The sequence below is a fragment of the Oncorhynchus nerka genome, linkage group LG9a (assembly GCF_034236695.1).
Source record: "Oncorhynchus nerka isolate Pitt River linkage group LG9a, Oner_Uvic_2.0, whole genome shotgun sequence".
Lineage (NCBI taxonomy): Eukaryota > Metazoa > Chordata > Actinopteri > Salmoniformes > Salmonidae > Oncorhynchus > Oncorhynchus nerka.
The window spans coordinates 24515077-24537031 of NC_088404.1; the positions used below are offsets into that span (position 1 = coordinate 24515077).

General features: G+C 42.9%; 1 protein-coding gene across 5 annotated transcripts in view; it reads right to left on the reverse strand.

Annotated features, from left to right (window-relative positions):
* LOC115134082 (SLIT-ROBO Rho GTPase-activating protein 1-like) overlaps positions 1-21783 on the reverse strand; it is a 234473-nt gene extending 212690 nt beyond the window's left edge. For all 5 annotated transcript variants that reach the window (XM_029667708.2, XM_029667707.2, XM_029667706.2 and 2 more), the window contains exon 1: positions 21226-21783. In XM_029667708.2, the coding sequence (XP_029523568.1) occupies positions 21226-21289 (64 nt within the window). In that variant the 5' untranslated portion in view covers positions 21290-21783. The remainder of the gene's footprint in view (positions 1-21225) is intronic.
* Between the last annotated feature and the right edge of the window lie 172 nt (positions 21784-21955).

Sequence of the window (21955 nt, forward strand, 5' to 3'; positions counted from 1 at the left end):
CATGGGATAAACAAATGTACAGTCAATGACACAATAGAAAAGTCTATATACAGTGTGTGCAAATGTAGTAAGATTAGGGAGGTAAGGCAATAAATAGGCCATAGTGGCGAAATAATTACAATTTACAATTAAACACTGGAGTAATAGATGTGCAGAAGATGAATGTGCAAGTAGAGATACTGGGGTGCAAAGGAGAAAAAAAAGAACAAATTGGGGATGAGGTGGTTGGGTGGGCTATTTACAGATGGGCTGTGTACAGGTGCAATGATCAGTAACCTGCTCTGACAGCTAATGCTGTCAGAGGGAGATATAAGTGAGGGAGTTAGTGAGGGAGATAAGTCTCCAGCTTCAGTGATTTTTGCAATTTGTTCTAGTCACTGGCAGAAGAGAAGTGGAAGGAAAAGCAGCCAAAGTAGAAGTTGTCTTTGGGGATGACCAGTGAAATATACCTGCTGGAGCGTGTGCCACTGGTGGGTGCTGCTATGGTGACCGGTGACCTGAGATAAGGCGGGGCTTTACCTAGCAAAGAGTTATAGATGACCTGGAGCCAGTGGGTTTGGCGATGAATATGAAGCGAGGGCCAGCCAACTATTGCATACAGGTCGCAGTGGTGGGTGGTATATGGGGCTTTGGCGACAAAACATATGGCACTGTGATTACTCAGCAAATTGGATGCAGTCTGGGTGTTGGAGGCTATTTTGTAAATGACGGTCGCTGAAGTCAAGGATCGGTAGGATAGTCAGTTTTACTAGTATGTTTGGCAGCATGAGTGAAGATTTCATTTTGGATTGGAGATGCGTACTGTGAGTCTGGAAAGAGAGTTTAGTCTACCCAGACACCTAAGTATTTGTAGTAATCCACATATTCTAAGTCAGAACCGTCCAGAGTAGTGATGCTAGACGGGCGGGCAGCAATCGGTTGAAGAGCATGCATTTAGTTTTTCTTGCATTCAAGAGCAGTTGGAGGCCATGGAAGGAGTGTTGTATGGCATTGAATCATGTCTGGAGGGTTTTTAACACAGTGTCCAAAGAAAGGCCAGAAGTATACAGAATGGTGTCGTCTGCGTAGAGGTGCATCAAAGAAGCGACATCATTGATGTATACAGAGAAGCGAGTCGGCCCAAGAATTGAACCCTGTGGCACCACCATAGAGACTGCCAGAGGTCCAGACAACAGGCCCTCCGATTTGACACACTGAACTCCGAGAAGTAGATACTGAGCCAGGTGAGGCAGTCATTTGAGAAACCAAGGCTGTTAAATTTGCCGATAAGAATGTCGTGATTGACAAGAGTCGAAAGCCTTGGCCAGGTCGATGAAGACGGCTGCACAGTACTGTCTTTTATCGATGGCAGTTATGATATCGTTTAGGACCTTAAGCGTGGCTGAGGTGCACCCATAGCCAGCTCGGAAACCAGATTGCATAGCGGAGAAGGTACGGTGGGATTCAAAATGGTCGATGATCTATTTGTTAACTTGGTGCATCCATTCTGTAAATGGATGGAATAGTGCAGACTCGTGACAAATATACCATGTATGGAAAGCCAGGCGGGTCATTACATTGAGACCTAAGCACATTTACGCCCATGATCTCAATGTTATGACCCCTTTGGTTTTCCACAAAATGAATGTCCCATTTCTTCAGCAGTTATCATTGTGACATAATTGCAGACAGAGGACCAATTCTGTCCAAGAAGCCCTGAAATAGACTGTAGGCGGAGGGAAGGAGAGTGCAGAGGCGTTGCATTAAACACAGTGAAGACCAAAGGAAGGCCACGCCCTTGAAGAACCCCTTGTCCATGCGTGACCGCTGGCAGCAGGCACACAATAAGGAATATGGCGCACAGCTCTCAATTTCCTAAATAGGCCTTAGAACAGAGCGCCCATCACAGCCGTGGCAGGAAATGTACATGTCTCCAGTACAGGAGTTCACAAGACCAGCCTGGTGCTCCTGACTCAGACAGCCAGCCCTCCTTCAGACCTTCACACAGGCCCAAGCCCTCTCCTCAGTCTCCTGCTTCCTACAACAGCCCTTTCATGTGTGGGTGATAAGCCATGGGAGACCATGGGGAAACTCTTCACTATTTCCGATACTACTCCAAAATGTTCCCAGCTTGGGCAAGAACGAGCTGGCAGTGGCCACAAGCCAGTTGAACCATTTTGTGTCTCCACAGTTATGAAACAGCATTGTATTTTTCCATAACTAAAGGACAGAGGGTTGCTCCTTTTGGCTCCAGGCTATAATAAAATCAGGTTTAGAGGATACAAAGGAGACGAGGCCTCTGGCTGACATTTCATTGACTGCTGCTTTTTAAAGAGCAGCTTCCCCCTCTCGTCTCCTCACGGTGGTCCCGGACGTCAGTTTGAGGCTGCCTTCGCTGAAGTGGTGGCCTTTAGCTATTGATTACGGTGACAGTCAGCTCTAAGCCTCCTTTCCCGCAGGTTAAGAGGTCAAGATAGAAGGGGGATGTGGGGGACAAGAGGGGCAATTCCACAGTAAAAGAATGATGCTGAGAAATCAGCTTTTTCACTTTAAAATGTAAATCAAAAAACAATTATCGCTATGTTAAAGAAAACATACAACTCTAAAAACACATTTACTTGAAGAAGTGCATATGCAAAGTTTGGTAACAGAATGACAGTTTGTGCTGTTGGTGCAGTCATTCTGTTACCAAACTTTGCATCTGCACGTTTCTTGTAAAGCAATCAGTGGAAATTGTTAAAAGTCATCCGTGTGCATAGAGTTGTATGGTTTGTTTAACTTTGCTATCATTGGTTTTTGTTTGGAACACATTTTAAAGCAAAAAATCTCAGCATCACTCTGTTACCATGGAAATTCCCAGAGTCAAAGGATCAGTCAACATACAGTACCAGTCAAATGTTTGGACACACCTACTCATTAGTTTTTTTTACATTTTTACTATTTTCTACATTGTAGAATAATAGTGAAGACATCAAAACAATGAAATAACACATGGAATCATGTATTAATTAAATTTGAGATTCTTCAAAGTAGCCACCCTTTGCCTTGATGACAGCTTTGCACACTCTTCGAGAATGCCAAACCAGCTTCATGCGGTAGTCACCTGGAATGCATTTCAATTAACAGGTGTGTCTTGTTCCAAGTGAATGTGGAACTTCTATCCTTATTAATGCATTTGAGCCAATCAGTTGTGTTGACATGGTAGGGGTGGTATACAGAAGATAGCCCTATTTGGTAACAGACCAAGTCCATATTATGGCAAGAACAGCTCAAATAAGCAAAGAGAAATGACAGTCCATTATTACTTTATGACATGAAGGTCAGTTGATATGGAACATTTCAAGAACTTTGAAAGTTTCTTCAAGTGCAGTCGCAAAAACAATTAAGAACTATGATGAAACTGGCTCTCATGAGGACCACCACAAAGAAAGACCCAGAGTTAACTCTGCTGCAGAGGATAAGTTCATTAGTTACCAGCCTCAGAAATTTGCCTATGATAAAATTAAAAGAAGCAGTTTATCGAAAAACTGTGAATGCCCCTTTTACATTCTTCCTGTGTCCACTTTGGCTAAAACTCTTTGCTCTACTTGGGTCAATGACTTAACAGTAACAGAACTGAACAAAACAGCATCAGGCAGGCAGTCTATTTCCAGACAAACGTGAGTTGAAAGACTAACAGGGATTGCTGTGTGCCTGCTGCTAGTGCCCTGCCAGTCTCAATCATTAGAAACATGAGCCTACAGGGAGGGACTCACTGTGCTCCACTTTCATTCTAACTTTTTTTTTAAGAAACCAAAAAGGTTTTGTACGAATTCACCTGGTCAGTCTGTCATGGAAAGAGAAGGTGTTCCAAATGTTTTGTACAAATTCACCTGGTCAGTCTGTCATGGAAAGAGAAGGTGTTCCAAATGTTTTGTACACTCAGTGTATAATATGGGAACAGGGTGCTATTTGGAATGCAGACAGGGAAACCATAGGGAACACACAAAACCAGAGCAAGTAAGCTTAGTTTTTGGCTGCATCTTTATAGTGGAGGACACGATTGAGTCTTACATATAGAGCCTTACATAAAGGATAACACTGATGGATAGCACTGTGTACATCAGTAACATTAGACAGTAATGACACAAGGAGGTTTGGCCAAACAGCCATGATATAGAAGACAAAATGTCAGGAAATATTGAGCAAAATAATCAGACTCATCGTAAAAAAAAGAGGCCACAATGTTTGGTTAGACACTGAAGAGAGTGATATTAGTTTACCTGATTTGGAGATGAACGAACCCCATTTGTCAACGAGAAGGCATCATCATCATCATCATGTCATCACTGTGACACACTAAACAGTCTCCTCTCTGAACACATCTATAATGCATGGGATGACTTCATGACTCAATAGTGTACATGCCTTGGTAATGAAGTGGTTTCAGTACAGTGTCATTATGTTACCTTTCTTATGCACTTACAGTACCAACAATGTAGCTCATGTTTATAATGCATCTAGGGCCAGTTTCCCAGACAAAGATTAAGACTAATCCTGGACTAAGAGATATTCAACATTGAAATAGCCTCTTATCTTAGCCCAGGACTAGCCTTAATCTGTGTCTGGTTAACCGGCCCCTAGAGGAAACCCAAGTGCTGAAATGGTTGTGTCTTTTAAAACAGGGAAGAAGTGGGGAGACTTGGGGAGATTTGTTGAGGACATGTAGCTGTAGCCTGATTTCTTCCCAGAGAGCTGTTACAGGACAAGCCGGGTACCTGAGCCGAGCAACAACAGCTTGTGGACCCATTGCTGTGGTCACTCTGGCTTTAAAAATAGAAAGGAGGAAGCCAAAGTGGCAGATGTCACATTGTTTAAGCAAATGGAGGAAATAGAGGGGACTGGGACCGGCTGCCTTAGCCTGCCTTGTAGGATGTTTACACTTGTCTTAAAGAGATCCTCCACCACAAAACACATAAACAGCTTACCTCCACACAAGAAATTAGTTTGCTAAACACGAACACAGATTAAAAAGACTAGTTAACTGTGAGACAGAGGCGATGACCTGAACCGTCTAATTCCTAGTCTGACCTCATCCGTCTGTCTGCCCATTCACCCAAAAGATTTACACCCAACTCGCCCAACAGACAGGCTGTTGGTCTGTTTGTATGTCCATTTGCCCATGCGTCCCAAATAGTTACACCCAACTCAGCTGCAGACAGCAGCCTCGCCCAACAGACAGGCTAGGGATCTGTCTGTCCTTCCATCTGTCGGTTCTCTCAGGAGGTTCAAAGGAATGGAGTGGCTGCCAGGCAGGGTGGGTGAAATCCCACCAACCTTGCTCAACAGCGTGGTCCAATTTCATTAACGCCGCATATCTCATATCAGCACTGATGCAGAGCAGCTCCACGCAGCCAAATCATGATTCCCATCCAGCAAATGACCGGGCTCTCCGGTGAGGTGTGGTCTAAACCAGACATCCCACTCCATGGCTAACACCACAAGCAGAGAGAGAGAGAGAGGGGGAGAGAAACAGTGCCAGCCTCAAACTCTGCAAGAGGAATGGTCTCTTTATTCATATATCCCTTCCATGATTTATTTCATCCACTCTTTGGTAGAGAAGTGCAGTGAATATATAATGTGTGGCTTGCATTTACTGGGTTATGGAGTAGAATGGAATTCAAATAACCAGTGTCCGTTACAGCCAAAGACAAAAGGGTTCCTTTTCTTTCATCGGTTGCCCCTGCATCAGTGCCACTTGAGTTACAGTTGTATTGTTTTGGGATGGGGTCGAGCTCAGGGTTGGGCATGGGAGGAGTCTGCACTGTTGTCCTGGTGGCTTTTGTGGACTGAGTGAAAAGCACAGCAGGGGGAGGTTTATTCAAATGGCAGAAAGAGCGAGTGACCACAGATGGTGCAGTCAATAACCTACCGCCCACACCCATCTCCATACCACCAGGGGTGAAGACAGCAAAGCACACAAGCAAGGCAGCACACCTCAGCACAAAGCAGAGGGGGCTGGCGAGACAGATGGTAGGTGTATGAGTGTGGTAATTGTAAGACAACGTCCTGTAGGAAGTGAGAATTCCATTAATCCCAATCTTTATTAATACCTCCGAGTCATTAGTGAGCACACTGGTGATGACCTGAGCTTAAACGGGGGTAGGGGTTGAGCACTGTTAACAGGTTCCCTGTTACGGTTAATAATATCCGTTTCAAATCAACACGAAAAGCAGCCAACTTTAAAACACTCACATTTTTTGCCACCTTTTCTTTATATTGCCGGTAACAAACCTGTACTTTTGTCTGTCAAGCGAGGTAGTCATGAATGTGGTAAAGTTATGTCTGTGACTTAGTATAAAATGTAGCCGTAATGCTGAAGCAGCATTGGCACGCACTACGCTCTTGATGGTTGCTAGACAGCTCCCGTTACTAGGCCGTTACCATCCTTGTGGCAGTTCTAAACTTTGCGAGGCATGTCACTTCACCCATCATGTCGCATAGCCCACCACGATGCATGACCTGTTTTCTTAACCAGAACTGGATGGATCCATAAAGAATAACCGTGGGAATGAATATCCCTGAATGACGAAAATATGGGCTAATGCAATTGAAGTCATGTAGCAAATTGTTGCTTACCGAAACTCCCACAGCAGGGCTGGCATTGTAAAAAATAGAAATATTGACATTTTATTTGACCCGAGATGAGGACCAATCTCAAAGAAAGCATCTGAGCGAGCGAAAAAGCACCCCTCAGCATCAGATCGATTGTCTACAAATACTGAGACAGTCTGGACCAAACGAGTATGGCGCGTCATTCTATTTCTGTCCAGACAGCATCAGATACATGGGCTACATACAGTGGGGCAAAAAAGTATTTAGTCAGCCACCAATTGTGCAAGTTCTTCCACTTAAAAAAAGATGAGAGAGGCCTGTAATTTTCATCATAGGTACACTTCAACTATGACAGACAATATTAGAAAAAAAGTCCAGAAAATCACATTATAGGATTTTTTATGAATTTATTTGCAAATTATGGTGGAAAATAAGTATTTGGTCAATAACAAAAGTTTCTCAACACTTTGTTATATACCCTTTGTTGGCAATGACAGAGGTCAAACGTTTTCTATAAGTCTTCACAAGGTTTTCACACACTGTTGCTGGTATTTTGGCCCATTCCTCCATGCAGATCTCCTCTAGAGCAGTGATGTTTTGGGGCTGTTGCTGGGCAACACAGACTTTCAACTCCCTCCAAAGATGTTCTATGGGGTTGAGATCTGGAGACTGGCTAGGCCACTCCAGGACCCTGAAATGCTTCTTACGAAGCCACTCCTTCATTGCCCGGGTGGTGTGTTTGGGATCATTGTCATGCTGAAAGACCCAGCCATGTTTCATCTTCAATGCCCTTGCTGATGGAAGGAGGTTTTCACTCAAAATCTCACGATACATGGCCCCATTCATTCTTTCCTTTTCACGGATCAGTCATCCTGGTCCCTTTGCAGAAAAACAGCCCCAAAGCATGATGTTTCCACCCCATGCTTCACAGTAGGTATGGTGTTCTTTGGATGCAACTCAGCATTCTTTGTCCTCCAAACACGACGAGTTGAGTTTTTACCAAAAAGTTATATTTTGGTTTCATCTGACCATATGACATTCTCCCAATCTTCTTCTGGATCATCCAAATGCTCTCTAACAAACTTCAGACGGGCCTGGACATGTACTGGCTTAAGCAGGGGGGCACGTCTGGCACTGCAGGATTTGAGTCCCTGGTGGCGTAGTGTGTTACTGATGGTAGGCTTTGTTACTTTGGTCCCAGCTCTCTGCAGGTCATTCACTAGGTCACCCCGTGTGATTCTGGGATTTTTGCTCACCATTCTTGTGATTATTTTGACCCCACGGGGTGAGATCTTGCGTGGAGTCCCAGATCGAGGGAGATTATCAGTGGTCTTGTATGTCTTCCATTTCCTAATAATTACTCCCACAGTTGATTTCTTCAAACCAAGCTGCTTACCTATTGCAGATTCAGTCTTCCCAGCCTGGTGCAGGTCTACAATTTTGTTTCTGGTGTCCTTTGACAGCTCTTTGGTCTTGGCCAGAGTGGAGTTTGGAGTGTGACTGTTTGAGGTTGTGAACAGGTGTCTTTTATACTGATAACAAGTTCAAACAGGTGCCATTAATACAGGTAACGAGTGGAGCACAGAGGATCTTGCTTGTTTGTAGGTGACCAAATACTTATTTTCCACCATAATTTTCAAATAAATTCACAAAAAATCCTACAATGTGATTTTCTGGGTTTTTCCCCCCTAATTTTGTCTGTCATAGTTGAAGTGTACCTATGATGAAAATTAATGGGAGAACTTGCACAATTGGTGGCTGACTAAATACTTTTTTGCCCCACTGTATAGTAAGACAGTGGGCTCACTCTGTCTAGAATAAGCCCAATGCGTTTCTTGCAAATTGGAAAAGAAAGTTGGCAGGTGCACAGTTAGGATGCTGGCTTCCCCTAAAGTAAATGAGATCACTTGTTTTGGTACTGCCCATATATAAAACTTGTTTTTGGTCGCAGCTTTAGGAATGGCTGAAAAATTGCAACATTTACGTGTAGCCAACTCTGCAAATAGTGCTACTGGGAGATTTGAGATAATCGATCGGTAATATAATAGTCTTGGTAAATGAAAGATATTTTTGATATCTGGAAAAACTGCAGAGCGTTCAGAAAGTATTCAGACCCCTTGACTTTTTCCACAGTTACATTACAGCCTTATTCTAAAATGTATTAAATAAAATGTTTTTCCCTGTATGTAAAACAGAAATACCTTATTTACATACAGTCGTGGCCAAAAGTTGAGAATGACACAAATATTCATTTTCACAAAGTCTGCTGCCTCAGTTTGTATGATGGCAATTTGTATATACTCCAGAATGTTACGAAGAGTGATCAGATGAATTGCAATTAATTGCAAAGTCCCTCCTTGCCATGCAAATGACCTGAATCCCAAAAAACATTTCCACTGTATTTCAGCCCTGACACAAAAGGACCAGCTGACACCATGGCAGTGATTCTCTCGTTAACACATGTATGAGTGTTGACAAGGACAAGGTTGGAGATCTCTCGGTCATGCTGATTGAGTTCAAATAACAGTCTGGAAGCTTCAAAAGGAGGGTGGTGCTTGGAATCATTGTTATTCTTCTGCCAACCATGGTTACCTGCAAGGAAACACATGCAGCCATCATTGCTTTGCACAAAAAGGGCTTCACAGGCAAGGATATTGCTGCCAGTAAGATTGCACTTAAATCAACCATTTATCGGATCATCAAGAACTTCAAGGAGAGCGGTTCAATTGTTGTGAAGGCTTCAGGGCACCCAAGAAAGTCCAGCAAGCGCCAGGACCGTCTCCTAAAGTTGATTCAGCTGTGGGATCGGGGCACTACCAGTACAGAGCTTGCTCAGGAATGGCAGAGACTGTGCATGCAGATGCATACACCTACGAGGCAAAGACTTTGAGGATGGCCTGGTGTCAAGAAGGGCAGCAAAAAAGCCACTTCTCTCCAGGAAAAACATCAGGGACAGACTGATATTCTGCAAAAGGTACAGGGATTGGAGTGCTGAAGACTGGGGTAAAGTCATTTTCTCTGATGAATCCCCTTTCCGATTGTTTGGGGCACCTGGAAAAAAGCTTGTCCGGAGAAGACAAGGTGAGCTCTACCATCAGTCCTGTGTCATGCCATCAGTAAAGCATCCTGAGACCATTGATGTGTGGGGTTGCTTCGCAGCCAAGGGAGTGGGCTCACTCACAACTTTGCCTAAGAACACCGCCATGAATAAAGAATGGTACCAACACATCCTCCGAGAGCAACTTCTCCCAACCATCCAGGAACAGTTTGGTGACGAACAATGCCTTTTCCAGCATGATGGAGCACCTTGCCATAAGGCAAACGTGATAACTAAGAGGCTAGGGGAACAAAATATCGATATTTTGGGTCCATGGCCAGGAAACTCCCCAGACCTTAATCCCATTGAGAACTTGTGGTCAATCCTCAAGAGGCGGGTGGACAAACAAAAACCCACAAACTCCAAGCATTGATTATGCAAGAATGGGCTGCCATCAGACAGGATGTGGCCCAGAAGTTAATTGACAGTATGCCAGGGCGGATTGCAGAGGTCTTGAAAAAGAAGGGTCAACACTGCAAATATTGACTCTTTGCATCAACTTCATGTAATTGTCAATAAAAGCCTTTGACACTTATGAAATGCTTGTAATTATTCTTCAGTATTTCATAGTAACATCTGACAAAAATATCTAAAAGACACTGAATCAGCAAACTTTGTGGAAATTAATATTTGTGTCATTCTCAAAACGACTGTACACTACCTTTCAAAAGTTTGGGGTCACTTAGAAAAGTCCTTGTTTTTGAAAGAAAATCAATTTTTTTGTCCATTAAAATAACACCAAATTGATCAGAAATACAGTGTAGACATTGTTAATGTTGTAAATGACTATTGTAGCTGAAAGCGTCTGATTTTTATTGGAATATCTTCAGAGGCCCATTATCAGCAACCATCACTCCTGTGTTCCAATGGCACGATGTGTTAGCTAATCCAAGTTTATCCTTTTAAAAGGATAATTGATCATTAAAATATCCTTTTGCAATTATGTTAGTACAGCTGAAAACTGTTGTGCTGATTAAAGAAAGCTAAAGTAACTGAGCTAAACGACTACCGCCCCGTAGCACTCACTTCCGTCATCATGAAGTGCTTTGAGAGACTAGTCAGGGACCATATCACCTCCACCCTACCTGACACCCTAGACCCATTCCAATTTGCTTACCGCCCAAATAGGTCCACAGACGATGCAATCTCAACCACTCTGCACACTGCCCTAACCCATCTGGACAAGAGGAATACCTATGTGAGAATGCTGTTCATCGACTACAGCTCGGCATTTAACACCATAGTACCCTCCAAGCTCGTCATCAAGCTCGAGACCCTGGGTCTCGACCCCGCCCTGTGCAACTGGGTACTGGACTTCCTGACGGGCCGCCCCCAGGTGGTGAGAGTAGGCAACAACATCTCCACCCCGCTGATCCTCAACACTGGGGCCCCACAAGGGTGCATTCTGAGCCCTCTCCTGTACTCCCTGTTCACCCACGACTGCGTGGCCACGCACGCCTCCAACTCAATCATCAAGTTTGAGGACGACACAACAGTGGTAGGCTTGATTAACAACAATGACGAGACGGCCTACAGGGAGGAGGTGAGGGCCCTCGGAGTGTGGTGTCAGGAAAATAACCTCACACTCAACGTCAACAAAACTAAGGAGATGATTGTGGACTTCAATAAACAGCAGAGGGAACACCCCCCTATCCACATCGATGGAACAGTAGTGGAGAGGGTAGCAAGTTAAGTTCCCCGGCATACACATCACAGACAAACTGAATTGGTCCACCCACATAGACAGCATCGTGAAGAAGGCGCAGCAGCGCCTCTTCAACCTCAGGAGGCTGAAGAAATTCGGCTTGTCACCAAAAGCACTCTCTCAAACTTCTACAGATGCACAATCGAGAGCATCCTGGCGGGCTGTATCACCGCCTGGTACGGCAACTGCTCCGCCCACAACCGTAAGACTAACATTGAGTGGCTGCTGCCAACACACTGACTCAACTCCAGCCACTTTAATAATGGGAATTGATGGGAAATGATGTAAAATATATCACTAGCCACTTTAAACAATGCTACCTAATATAATGTTTACATACCCTACATTATTCATCTCATATGTATACGTATATACTGTACTCTATATCATCTACTGCATCTTTATGTAATACATGTATCACTAGCCACTTTAACTATGCCACTTTGTTTACATACTCATCTCATATGTATATACTGTACTCGATACCATCTACTGTATCTTGCCTATGCCGCTCTGTACCATCACTCATTCATATATCTTTATGTACATATTCTTTATACCCTTACACTTGCGTGTATAAAACAGTAGTTTTGGAATTGTTAGTTAGATTACTTGTTGGTTATTACTGCATTGTCGGAACTAGAAGCACAAGCATTTCGCTACACTCGCATTAACATCTGCTAACCATGTGTATGTGACAAATACAATTTGATTTGATTTGATAAAATAACTGGCCTTCCTTAGACTAATTGAGTATCTGGAGCGTCAGCATTTGTGGGTTTGAATGCAGGTGAAAAATGGCCAGAAACAAAGACCTTTCTTCTGCAACTCGTCTATTCTTGTAGATATCCCATTTAAAACAATTTTAAAAATCAGCCCGTTTCTAGCTACAATAGTCATTTTCAACATTAATGTCTCCACTGTATTTCTGATCAATTTGATGTTATTTTAATGGACAAAAAAAGTGATTTTCTTTCAAAAACAAGGACATTTCTAAGTGACTCCAAACTTTTGAACGGTAGTGTAAGTATTCAGACCCTTTGGTCCGTAGAGCTCAGAGAAAGGATTGTGTTGACACACAGATCTGGGGAAAGGTACCAAGACATTTCTGCAGCATTGAAGGTCCCCAATAACACAGTGGCCTCCATCATTCTGAAATGGAAGAAGTTTGGAACTACCAAGACTCTTCCTAGAGCAGGCCAGCCTGAGCAATTGGGGGAGAAGGGCCTTGAACACCAGGGAAGTGACAAAGAATTCAATGGTTACTCTGAAAGAGCTCCAGAATTCCTCTGTGGAGATGGGAGAACCTTCCAGAAGGACAACCATCTCTGCAGTACTCCACCAATCAGGCCTTTATGGTGGAGTGGCCAGACAGAAGTAACTCCTCAGTAAAAGGCACAACAGCCTGCTTGGATGTTGCCAAAAGACACCTAAAGGACTCTCAGACCATGAGAAACAAGATTATCTGGTCTGAATGCCAAGTGTCACATCTGGAGGAAACCTGGAACCATCTCTTCGGTAAAGCATGGGTAGCAGCATCATGCTGTGGGGATGTTTTCAGTGACAGAGACTGGGAGACCAGTCAGGAACAAGAGAAAGATGAACCGAGCAAAGTACAGAGAGATCCTTGATGAAAACCTGCATCAGAGAGTTCAGGACCTCAGACTGGGTCGAAGGTTCACATTCCAACAGGACAACAACCCTAAGCACACAGCAGAGACAACACAGGAGTCAATGTCCTTGAGTGGCCCAGCCAGAGCCCGGACTTGAACCCAATCCAACATCTATGGAGAGACCTGAAAATAGCTGTGCAGCGACGCTCCCCATCCAACCTGACAGAGCTTGAGAGAATCTGCAGAGAAGAATTGGAGAAACTCCCAAAATACAGGTGTGCCAAGCTCGTATCGTCATACCCAAGAAGACTTGAGGCTGTAATCTCTGCAAAAGATGCTTCAACAAAGTACTGAGTAGAGGGTCTGAATACTTATATAAAATGTGTGTGTGTTTAAAATGTGTTCAAAAACAAAATTGCAACAAGTTCTAAAAACCTGTTTTGCTTTGTCATTATGGGGTATTATGTGTAGATTGATGAGGGGGAAAAAACCTATTTATTACATTTTAGAATAAGGCTGTAACGAAACAAAATGTGTAAAAAGTTAAGGGGTCTGTGTCCATATGGCAGAGCTCAAAAGTTCTAGCGCCGGCCCTGTCCCAAAATCATCCAAGCATTATATTAAATTTGAAGCAATACCTGTGTGTGGTCAACTATGATCATTTAATCACCGTTTTGACAGGGACAGCACAATCACGCTGCTTTGAAACAAGCATGGGGACTAGTCTTGATAAATCAGTCAGATTTTTGTTACCACTGAATATCAGTTTGGATATTGGTTAGGCTACAATTAGGCTGGGGAAATGTTAGCTAAATTGATGTGCTCATGATTAGTGTAGTGGATTATGTTGCTCTTCATCGGTTTAGTAGCCTACTCCAGACAAAAGCCGGTGACTTGTCTGATAATCAATGGGATTTTGTTTCACTGAAACTCCGTCTGTATAGGCCATTTTCTTCATCGTCTCTGGCTGGGAAAATAAGTGGAGGTGTAGCTCATCTGTCACTGATCAGAAACATTTAGCATCCAATAATGTGCAGCCTATAACATAGTCAAACTCAAAATATGCTATTCTTTTGAAAATTCATTTTAGTGTTTCTTAGGACCTGCCTAAAATTAGTAATGGACTTTTGTGATGGTGTATTTTAAATGGATTTATTCAAAAAGACCACTCACATCGGCCCACCCCTACTCCCTCTCGTCAACTTGCCGGCATGCGCACAGGATTATATATCTGCTACAACACAATCATAGCCTTCAACCTTTCCTTCAAGGGAACACTGTTTTACAGCCTCACAAAACAGATTATCTGCAAAAATCATTAGGTCATAACCAACTTCTTTCATAGTGTCAACAGAGCACAAGCCTTGGGCATTATAGTAGCGCACAAAAGACCACAATAAATCTGCTACTCTCTAGCTGTTCAATTTTTCACCATTGTCTGTCACTTCAACCAGAATGCAATCACACAGACCACAGAGTTTGAATGTCTCATAACCTTCTACATGATGACACCTTTTAGTGTGTTCCTGAATGAAGATGCTGAGGAAGAACAGCTGCCTGCCCATAAACGGCTCGCTGGTATCACCCAGCAGCCTCGTGGGCACAGTTAGATTGATTATATTGTTCATAAAACCACTGCTATTACATGCTCCGAGGCGTCGCCATAAAATCAACTGATCAAAGGAAGGCTGATACATGATTTGTATTGTGATCTCACAAGTATCATGAAAATCTCTGTTGAGGGCATTGGGTCTATTACATAATGTAGGAAACAGCTGGCAACTAAAAAGTACTTCCAGGTTGCCCATTTGGGAAAAAAAGGTCATGACCTTGGTTAGTATTTTTTTTCCCCCGTTGGGATGGACAGTAAAAAAAAAGGAATGAAAAACAGGATATCCTAGACGAGTCAAGACTTTAGGAAACTAGTAGGCAGAGCAGACAGAAAACAGACAGCTTCCCATGTTTTCAACATTCTGAGAAAGCATTCCATGAGCTGCCCTTTGTGGCGTCTTCTCTCAACGTCAGGGGTTCTCAAAGTGGGGTCCGCAGCAAGAACTAAAAAAATATATAATTTTTTATTAACATTACTAGCAGATTAAACAGATTTTGGCCAAGGGATCCGTGAAATAAGTTGAGAGGTAATATGATGTAATTTTATTACTCTACAATTGATGTTCTTAACCATGGGCAACATGGGCCTGGGAGGCTCACAGAGATATTGGTATCAACAGTACTCTACCAACTTTCATTTTAATACATAAATGCACTGTAGTTTTAGCTATAAACTGCAAAGTCCTTTCTGCCACATGGAAAAATGCAAGATATTAGCTTTAAACCCACAACAAATATCTGCCACACTAATATATATATATATATATATATATATATATATATATATATATATATATATATATATATATATATATATATATATATATACACACACACTGCTCAAAAAAAATAAAGGGAACACTTAAACAACACAATGTAACTCCAAGTCAATCACACTTCTGTGAAATCAAACTGTCCACTTAGGAAGCAACACTGATTGACAATAAATTTCACATGCTGTTGTGCAAATGGAATAGACAACAGGTGGAAATTATAGGCAATTAGCAAGACACCCCCAATAAAGGAGTGGTTCTGCAGGTGGGGACTACAGACCACTTCTCAGTTCCTATGCTTCCTGGCTGATGTTTTGGTCATTTTTGAATGCTGGCGGTGCTTTCACTCTAGTGGTAGCATGAGACTGAGTCTACAACCCACACAAGTGGCTCAGGTAGTGCAGCTCATCCAGGATGGCACATCAATGCGAGCTGTGGCAAGAAGGTTTGCTGTGTCCGTCAGCGTAGTGTCCAGAGCGTGGAGGCGCTACCAGGAGACAGGCCAGTACATCAGGAGACGTGGAAGAGGCTGTAGGAGGGCAACAACCCAGCAGCAGGACAGCTACATCCGCCTTTGTGCAAGGAGGAGCAGGAGGAGCACTGCCAGAGCCCTGCAAAATGACCTCCAGCACGCCACAAATGTGCATGTGTCTGCTTAAACGGTCAGAAACAGACTCCATGAGAGTGGTATGAGGGCCCTGCGTCCACAGGTGGGGGTTGTGCTTACAGCCCAACACCGTGCAGGACGTTTGGCATTTGCCAGAGAACACCAAGATTGGCAAATTCGCCACTGGTGCCCTGTGCTCTTCACAGATGAAAGCAAGTTCACACTGAGCACGTGACAGACGTGACAGAGTCTGGAGAAGCCGTGGAGAACGTTCTGCTGCCTGCAACATCCTCCAGCATGACCGGTTTGGCGGTGGGTCAGTCATGGTGTGGGGTGGCATTTCTTGGGGGGGGGGGGGGGGAGCACAGCCCTCCATGTGCTCGCCAGAGGTAGCCTGACTGCCATTAGGTACCAAGATGAGATCCTCAGACCCCTTGTGAGACCATATGCTGGTGCGGTTGGCCCTGGGTTCCTCCTAATGCAAGACAATGCTAGACCTCATGTACTGGAGAGTGTTAGCAGTTCCTGCAAGAGGAAGGCATTGATGCTATGGACTGGCCCGCCAGTTCCCTAGACCTGAATCTAATTGAGCACATCTGGGACATCATGTCTCGCTCCATCCACCAACAGACTGCCCAGGAGTTGGCGGATGCTTTAGTCCAGGTCTGGGAGGAGATCCCTCAGGAGACCATCCGCCATCTCATCAGGAGCATGCCCAGGTGTTGTAGGGAGCTCATACAGGCACGTGGAGCACACACTACTGAGCCTCATTTTGACTTGTTTTAAGGACATTACATCAAAGTTGGATCAGCCTGTAGTGTGGTTTTCCACTTTAATTTTGAGTGTGACTCCAAATCCAGACCTCCATGGGTTTATAAATTTGATTTCCATTGATAATTTGTGCGATTTTGTTGTCAGCACATTCAACGATGTAAAGAAAAAAGTATTTAATAAGAATATTTCATTCATTCAGATCTAGAATGTGTTATTTTAGTGTTCCCTTTATTTTTTTGAGCAGTGTATATAAAGTTGAATTCCTGGGGATTAGATCTGTCCAGCCATGCACTGCCGAAGTCATAGTAATACTCCTTGTATGCTATTATTATCATCATCATTACATTTACATTACATTTAAGTCATTTAGCAGACGCTCTTATCCAGAGCGACTTACAAATTGGTGCTTTCACCTTACATCATCATCTCACTCGAGTTGTGTTCTGATTATGTTCTGGTCCCTGATGAATTTGCCATCACAAAAGGGGTCCCTGGCCCCAAAAGGTTTGAGAACCCCTGCTCTACAAGACTATTTGGATAATGTACTGTAAAGAGAAAGTCTCAATGTTGGTTTTGGTAATGCAAAATGGTGGTGTCAGCACAACGAGTCACAATTACTGCTGGGAATCATGTCTAAATAAAGAGCAGGCAGCTTTAGTGTACATGGCTTTCTGGATCCCCATCTTACATTGGGAAATCGCCCAACAGACACTACTGTCTCACCAGTCATTCAGAGTACTGGCAGAATTAGGCCTATGTTCAGATTGCTCAAAGTAGTAGAAGTAAAATTGTAAAAACATTGAGCTATTAATCATGAACTTACACCATTTATTTTCTTCCAATATACTCGTATGCCAGATTCTGCTCAAGTCGCCTAAACAAAACATGAATCTAGTACCGCAAGTAAACAAAACATGAATCCAAGTAGACAAGTAGCGTAAACACAATATAAATGTATTTTGCCACAAAACAAATTATATTAAAACATAACTAGATCAACATGGACAATGATGTGTGCCCTCACCCATTGAAGCTTAATGAAGACCAGTGATACTAGCAAGAGCAGTGTGCGGGTTTCTTTTTTCTCATCTACCCCCACCCATTACCTTGCATACATATGGACAACAGTCCCAGCCATTCTCATCTTCAATGCCGAGGGGTGAGCCTCTTATTTCAAAGGCAGTGGGGAAGACCACAGGGGCACCCTTTATGATGGTTTGGGACAGGACCCCGGTCAGCAACTTGTGGGGGGAAGGGCCGACAGGCATAACCAGGCCACAGAGAGCATGCCATCGCTAGACATCAAACCAACAAGAGGGGCCTCTGGGGCCAAGAGAGAACAGACAGGGGAAAGTTGTTGTTCTCTGTTCAGCTGGTCACAGGGACAGGATGACAGATGAAGTCTCATTTCACCCACACCCCTCAACTGGCTTAAATACTAATGAACTATCCATCATTTAATGATAATACATAATATATAGGCCTAAAGGTTCCAGAGTGGCGCAGCGGTCTAAGGCACTGCATATCAGTGCTAGAGGCATCACTACCGACCCTGGTTTGATTACAGGCTGTATCATAACCGGCCGTGATTGGGAGTCCCATAGGGCGGCACACAATTGGTCCAGCGTCATCCGGGTTAGGGTTTGGCCGGGGTAGGCCATCGTTGTAAATAAGAATGTGTTTTTGACTGAATTGCCTAGTTAAATAAAAGGTCAAATAAAATTCAAATTAAAAAAACATGATGTTCAGTTTAGAGTTGTAGATTCCTGTAATATCACCTATGAATAATTTCCTCTAACCTTGAATGCAAAATAACTTCAACTTTAATTCCATTTGGTGGGGAAGGATAAAAAAGCTACTCCTGGAAGATGCTTAAGAAATGAATGTCAGTTGAATGACAGATTAGGCTCTGATTGAAAACACTGCCAGCCAGCCAAGAGAGACTGCCAAAGCCAGACAGCAAAGAACTAGAGAGGATGAAATACGAGGATAAACTATTGACTTGAATAATAATCACTCTTAGCTTTTCTCCATACAGCTCTCAGAAGTTGTCAGTAGAAAGAGTAGGAAATGCTTTATATTTATTTTTAAGTAGAATCACTGGAGTTGGTCTCAGGCATAAACTGTCAGATGGACAATGATGGTGGTTGCACTGCCAGTTGATAGGATAGTGGAGGTTGAGAGGGTCCTCTAAAACAACTATTTGTCCAAATAAAGCATACCAGTCCTCATCTTCCAAAAGAGAGGCTGCGAGGCTGGGAACTAGCACATCAAACATATTCCTCTCATTTCCTCTGGGGTTGCTTGAGGTTCTGCTCCTTGAGTAATCAATGTCTGTACAAAACTTGCCTCCGGCTTCAGATATATGCTTTGGCAAATAGAGACACCCGTTAAAAGATGCTACAAAACTGGGGTGCCAAAAATATTTCAGAACCCTGGGTTTACAATGAATGGAGAATGTTGTGTTTTTAGTGAGTATTTTACAAATACAACTCATGACTTATGTCTGCAACACCAAAGGTATTTGTGTGTAAAATTAGATAGTGACAGCTTTAGCAGAGTTTGGAACAGCACAACGGCATTAATCTCAAGGGTCAAGAATTGAATAAAAGAGCCAAGGAATTTGTACAAATCAAGAGGCTGGGAGTAGCGACTGATGGCAATCTTCCCTGAACATAAGATTTTTTTTTAATCCAAGTATAGCCACTTTCAGCTCTTCACACAGACTAGCCTATGGACAAAGGATAAGGGAGATATCACATGCTTCCCCTTATTTCCAAATGACACTGACAATCACATTATATACTTTTAGTTCATGCTGCCTACCACTATTCATGAAAAACAGAATGGCTATAGGATGAATATACAACAAATCTAAGGTAAATAGTCTGGAACATACAGTTTTTACACAGAGTATACAAAAGTTAAAGATTTGCAATGTAAAGAGGACAGCAAGGTATGCAGATAAAAGGACATTGCCAATATCATGGAACTACTCATGGGGTAAATCAATCTTTCAAAAAAAGTCATATGGGGAAAACTATGACTATCTATTGAGGCCAAATAACTCAACTTCAAAACCAACAGAGTGAGATCACGGCTGATCCACCGTAGAGTAACAGGTTGTCTCTGTGTGCTATATTCAGACCTCTGTTCCCCAAGAGGAATGCTCCAGTTGTATCAGCTGTGTTATTATTACCCCATTTGGCTCGCTTTGCATGACAAACAGGAGGTTCCGCACCCACAGTGTCCCTTATGACTGTGCATCACCCTTCTAATACAGCTGAAAGGCCTTAGTCATCACGAGCGAAGGGGCTACACACATTCTTCGCAAATGAGAGCTTCTGCTCAAGTGTACACAATCTGGTAATTCCTCAAGCAGCATTGCTCCCTTTCTCGTCCCCCCCAGCCTTCTCTCTGGGTTTAAGGTTTGCTATGGAGACGTGAATAGGTGGTATGTCAGAGCTCCCAACAGCTCTGGAGAACGCAGTTCCTTGGCCAAGTCCCCATGGTTACCACAGAGCAGCAGTAACTGCCCCTTTTCTGTGTACATTTGTCTGGAAAAAAAGCCTCTTGTATGTTTGCAGGGGGCTTGGAGAGTGAAAAAGTTGGGAAATTAATGTTAATGGCCCCAAGCCAAGTATCAAAAGAAGCACCTGTATAAATCATGTATAAGCACCAGGTTTTATTGTTTGCGTTTGTTATTTTGAGACCCAGGCTAGTTTGAGGTGACAAGAACACTCCAAAGCAGAGCCATTTAAATCAGAACGTTCTGTTAAAAAGGATTAGGACACGCCTAAAATAAGATGTGGCTACCTTTACAGACCTGGGCTGCAGACAATGCCTGATGAAGGTATATTTGAAACAAGTCATACAAAACACAAGGAAGGCAAATGAAGTGAACCCAAATTAAAGGATAGAGCATTTGACAACAGTGGGAATGAAAGGGAACAGAGTACGCCTGACAAATCGAGAGCTTGATAGTATAAGGTTCTATCTGCAAAGATAATTCTGAAATAATTGGCTTTCATTGGTTTGAATGGTGTCAGAAATTGTTATATTTTATTATTAAGAATTTAACATAATTTGGGGTATTTAGAGTACTATATAGTACTATTATGTTCAATAATCTGTCAATAACTCAATGTTGACAAATGCAGTTAGAACCTTAGTCCCAAACGCTTGAAATGTTAATTTTTCATACAAAATATATCTTTCTATCTACTGGTAAATAGGTCTTTCAAACTGGTATATAATATTGGACACACACACAGAATATAACAGTTTGTTAGAGTCTTCTTTAGTAGACCAATCATATTGTTGATCTCTCATCAGTGAGTCTGTCAAAAGCTTTACGGAGCACAGGGTCAGCCAGGCTATATATCTCATACTCTTGAGTTTAGACAAAGCTCACTAAATTAACCCCATAATGGGGCTAAAATCAAAGTAGGCGAAATGTAAAACAAATTTACCTTTAACTTGACTCTCGTAATCAGCAATGATTTCTTTATCCTTTTTGAACTTTGTATTAGACATTTTCGGGTCGATTCAGAGTGGTTAGGAAATGCAACTATTAAAAGGCTCGTCTTGCTGCACGCCTATAACACCCGAAGCATCACACAGATTGCGTAGTTTTCCCCTACCAAACAACAATTTGTAGCCACGAAAACTCGGCGCCAACTTTCAAATTAGATTTATTCCCTTGTAAAGTAGCTATTCAAGAAAACGTTTAGTCCATTGTTCTCCTTATACACGAGTAGTCCTAGAAAAGGAGGCCAACACGAAATCCTGATATCAATCAATGAAATCACTGATAACTGCTGGCAATGCCAGGCAGGGAGGAGATGTCGCGACGATGCAACTGCATAACCTTTAATAATCCGATAAATAGAAATCTTCAATGTGGTGAGAGGCGCGCGGTTTTATTGCACGCGGCACCAAGGTAGTACACGGCAACTGTACGTCACGTGTCTTATATATATATCGTCCTTTTGGTGCTCTCTATAGTTTCCCGGGTCCCACACTTCCCATTTGCTTCGTTTTCCCAGACAAAACAGACTGCAGCACAGCTGCCACAGACTCCGTGTGCAAATGGGAGGGATCGAAGAGGAATAGAGGAAACAAGAGATGGATTGACATGATTTGTATCTAACCAGTAGTGCCAATTGTGTTTTCGGGCTAATTTCAGTGAAATTCCTGCTG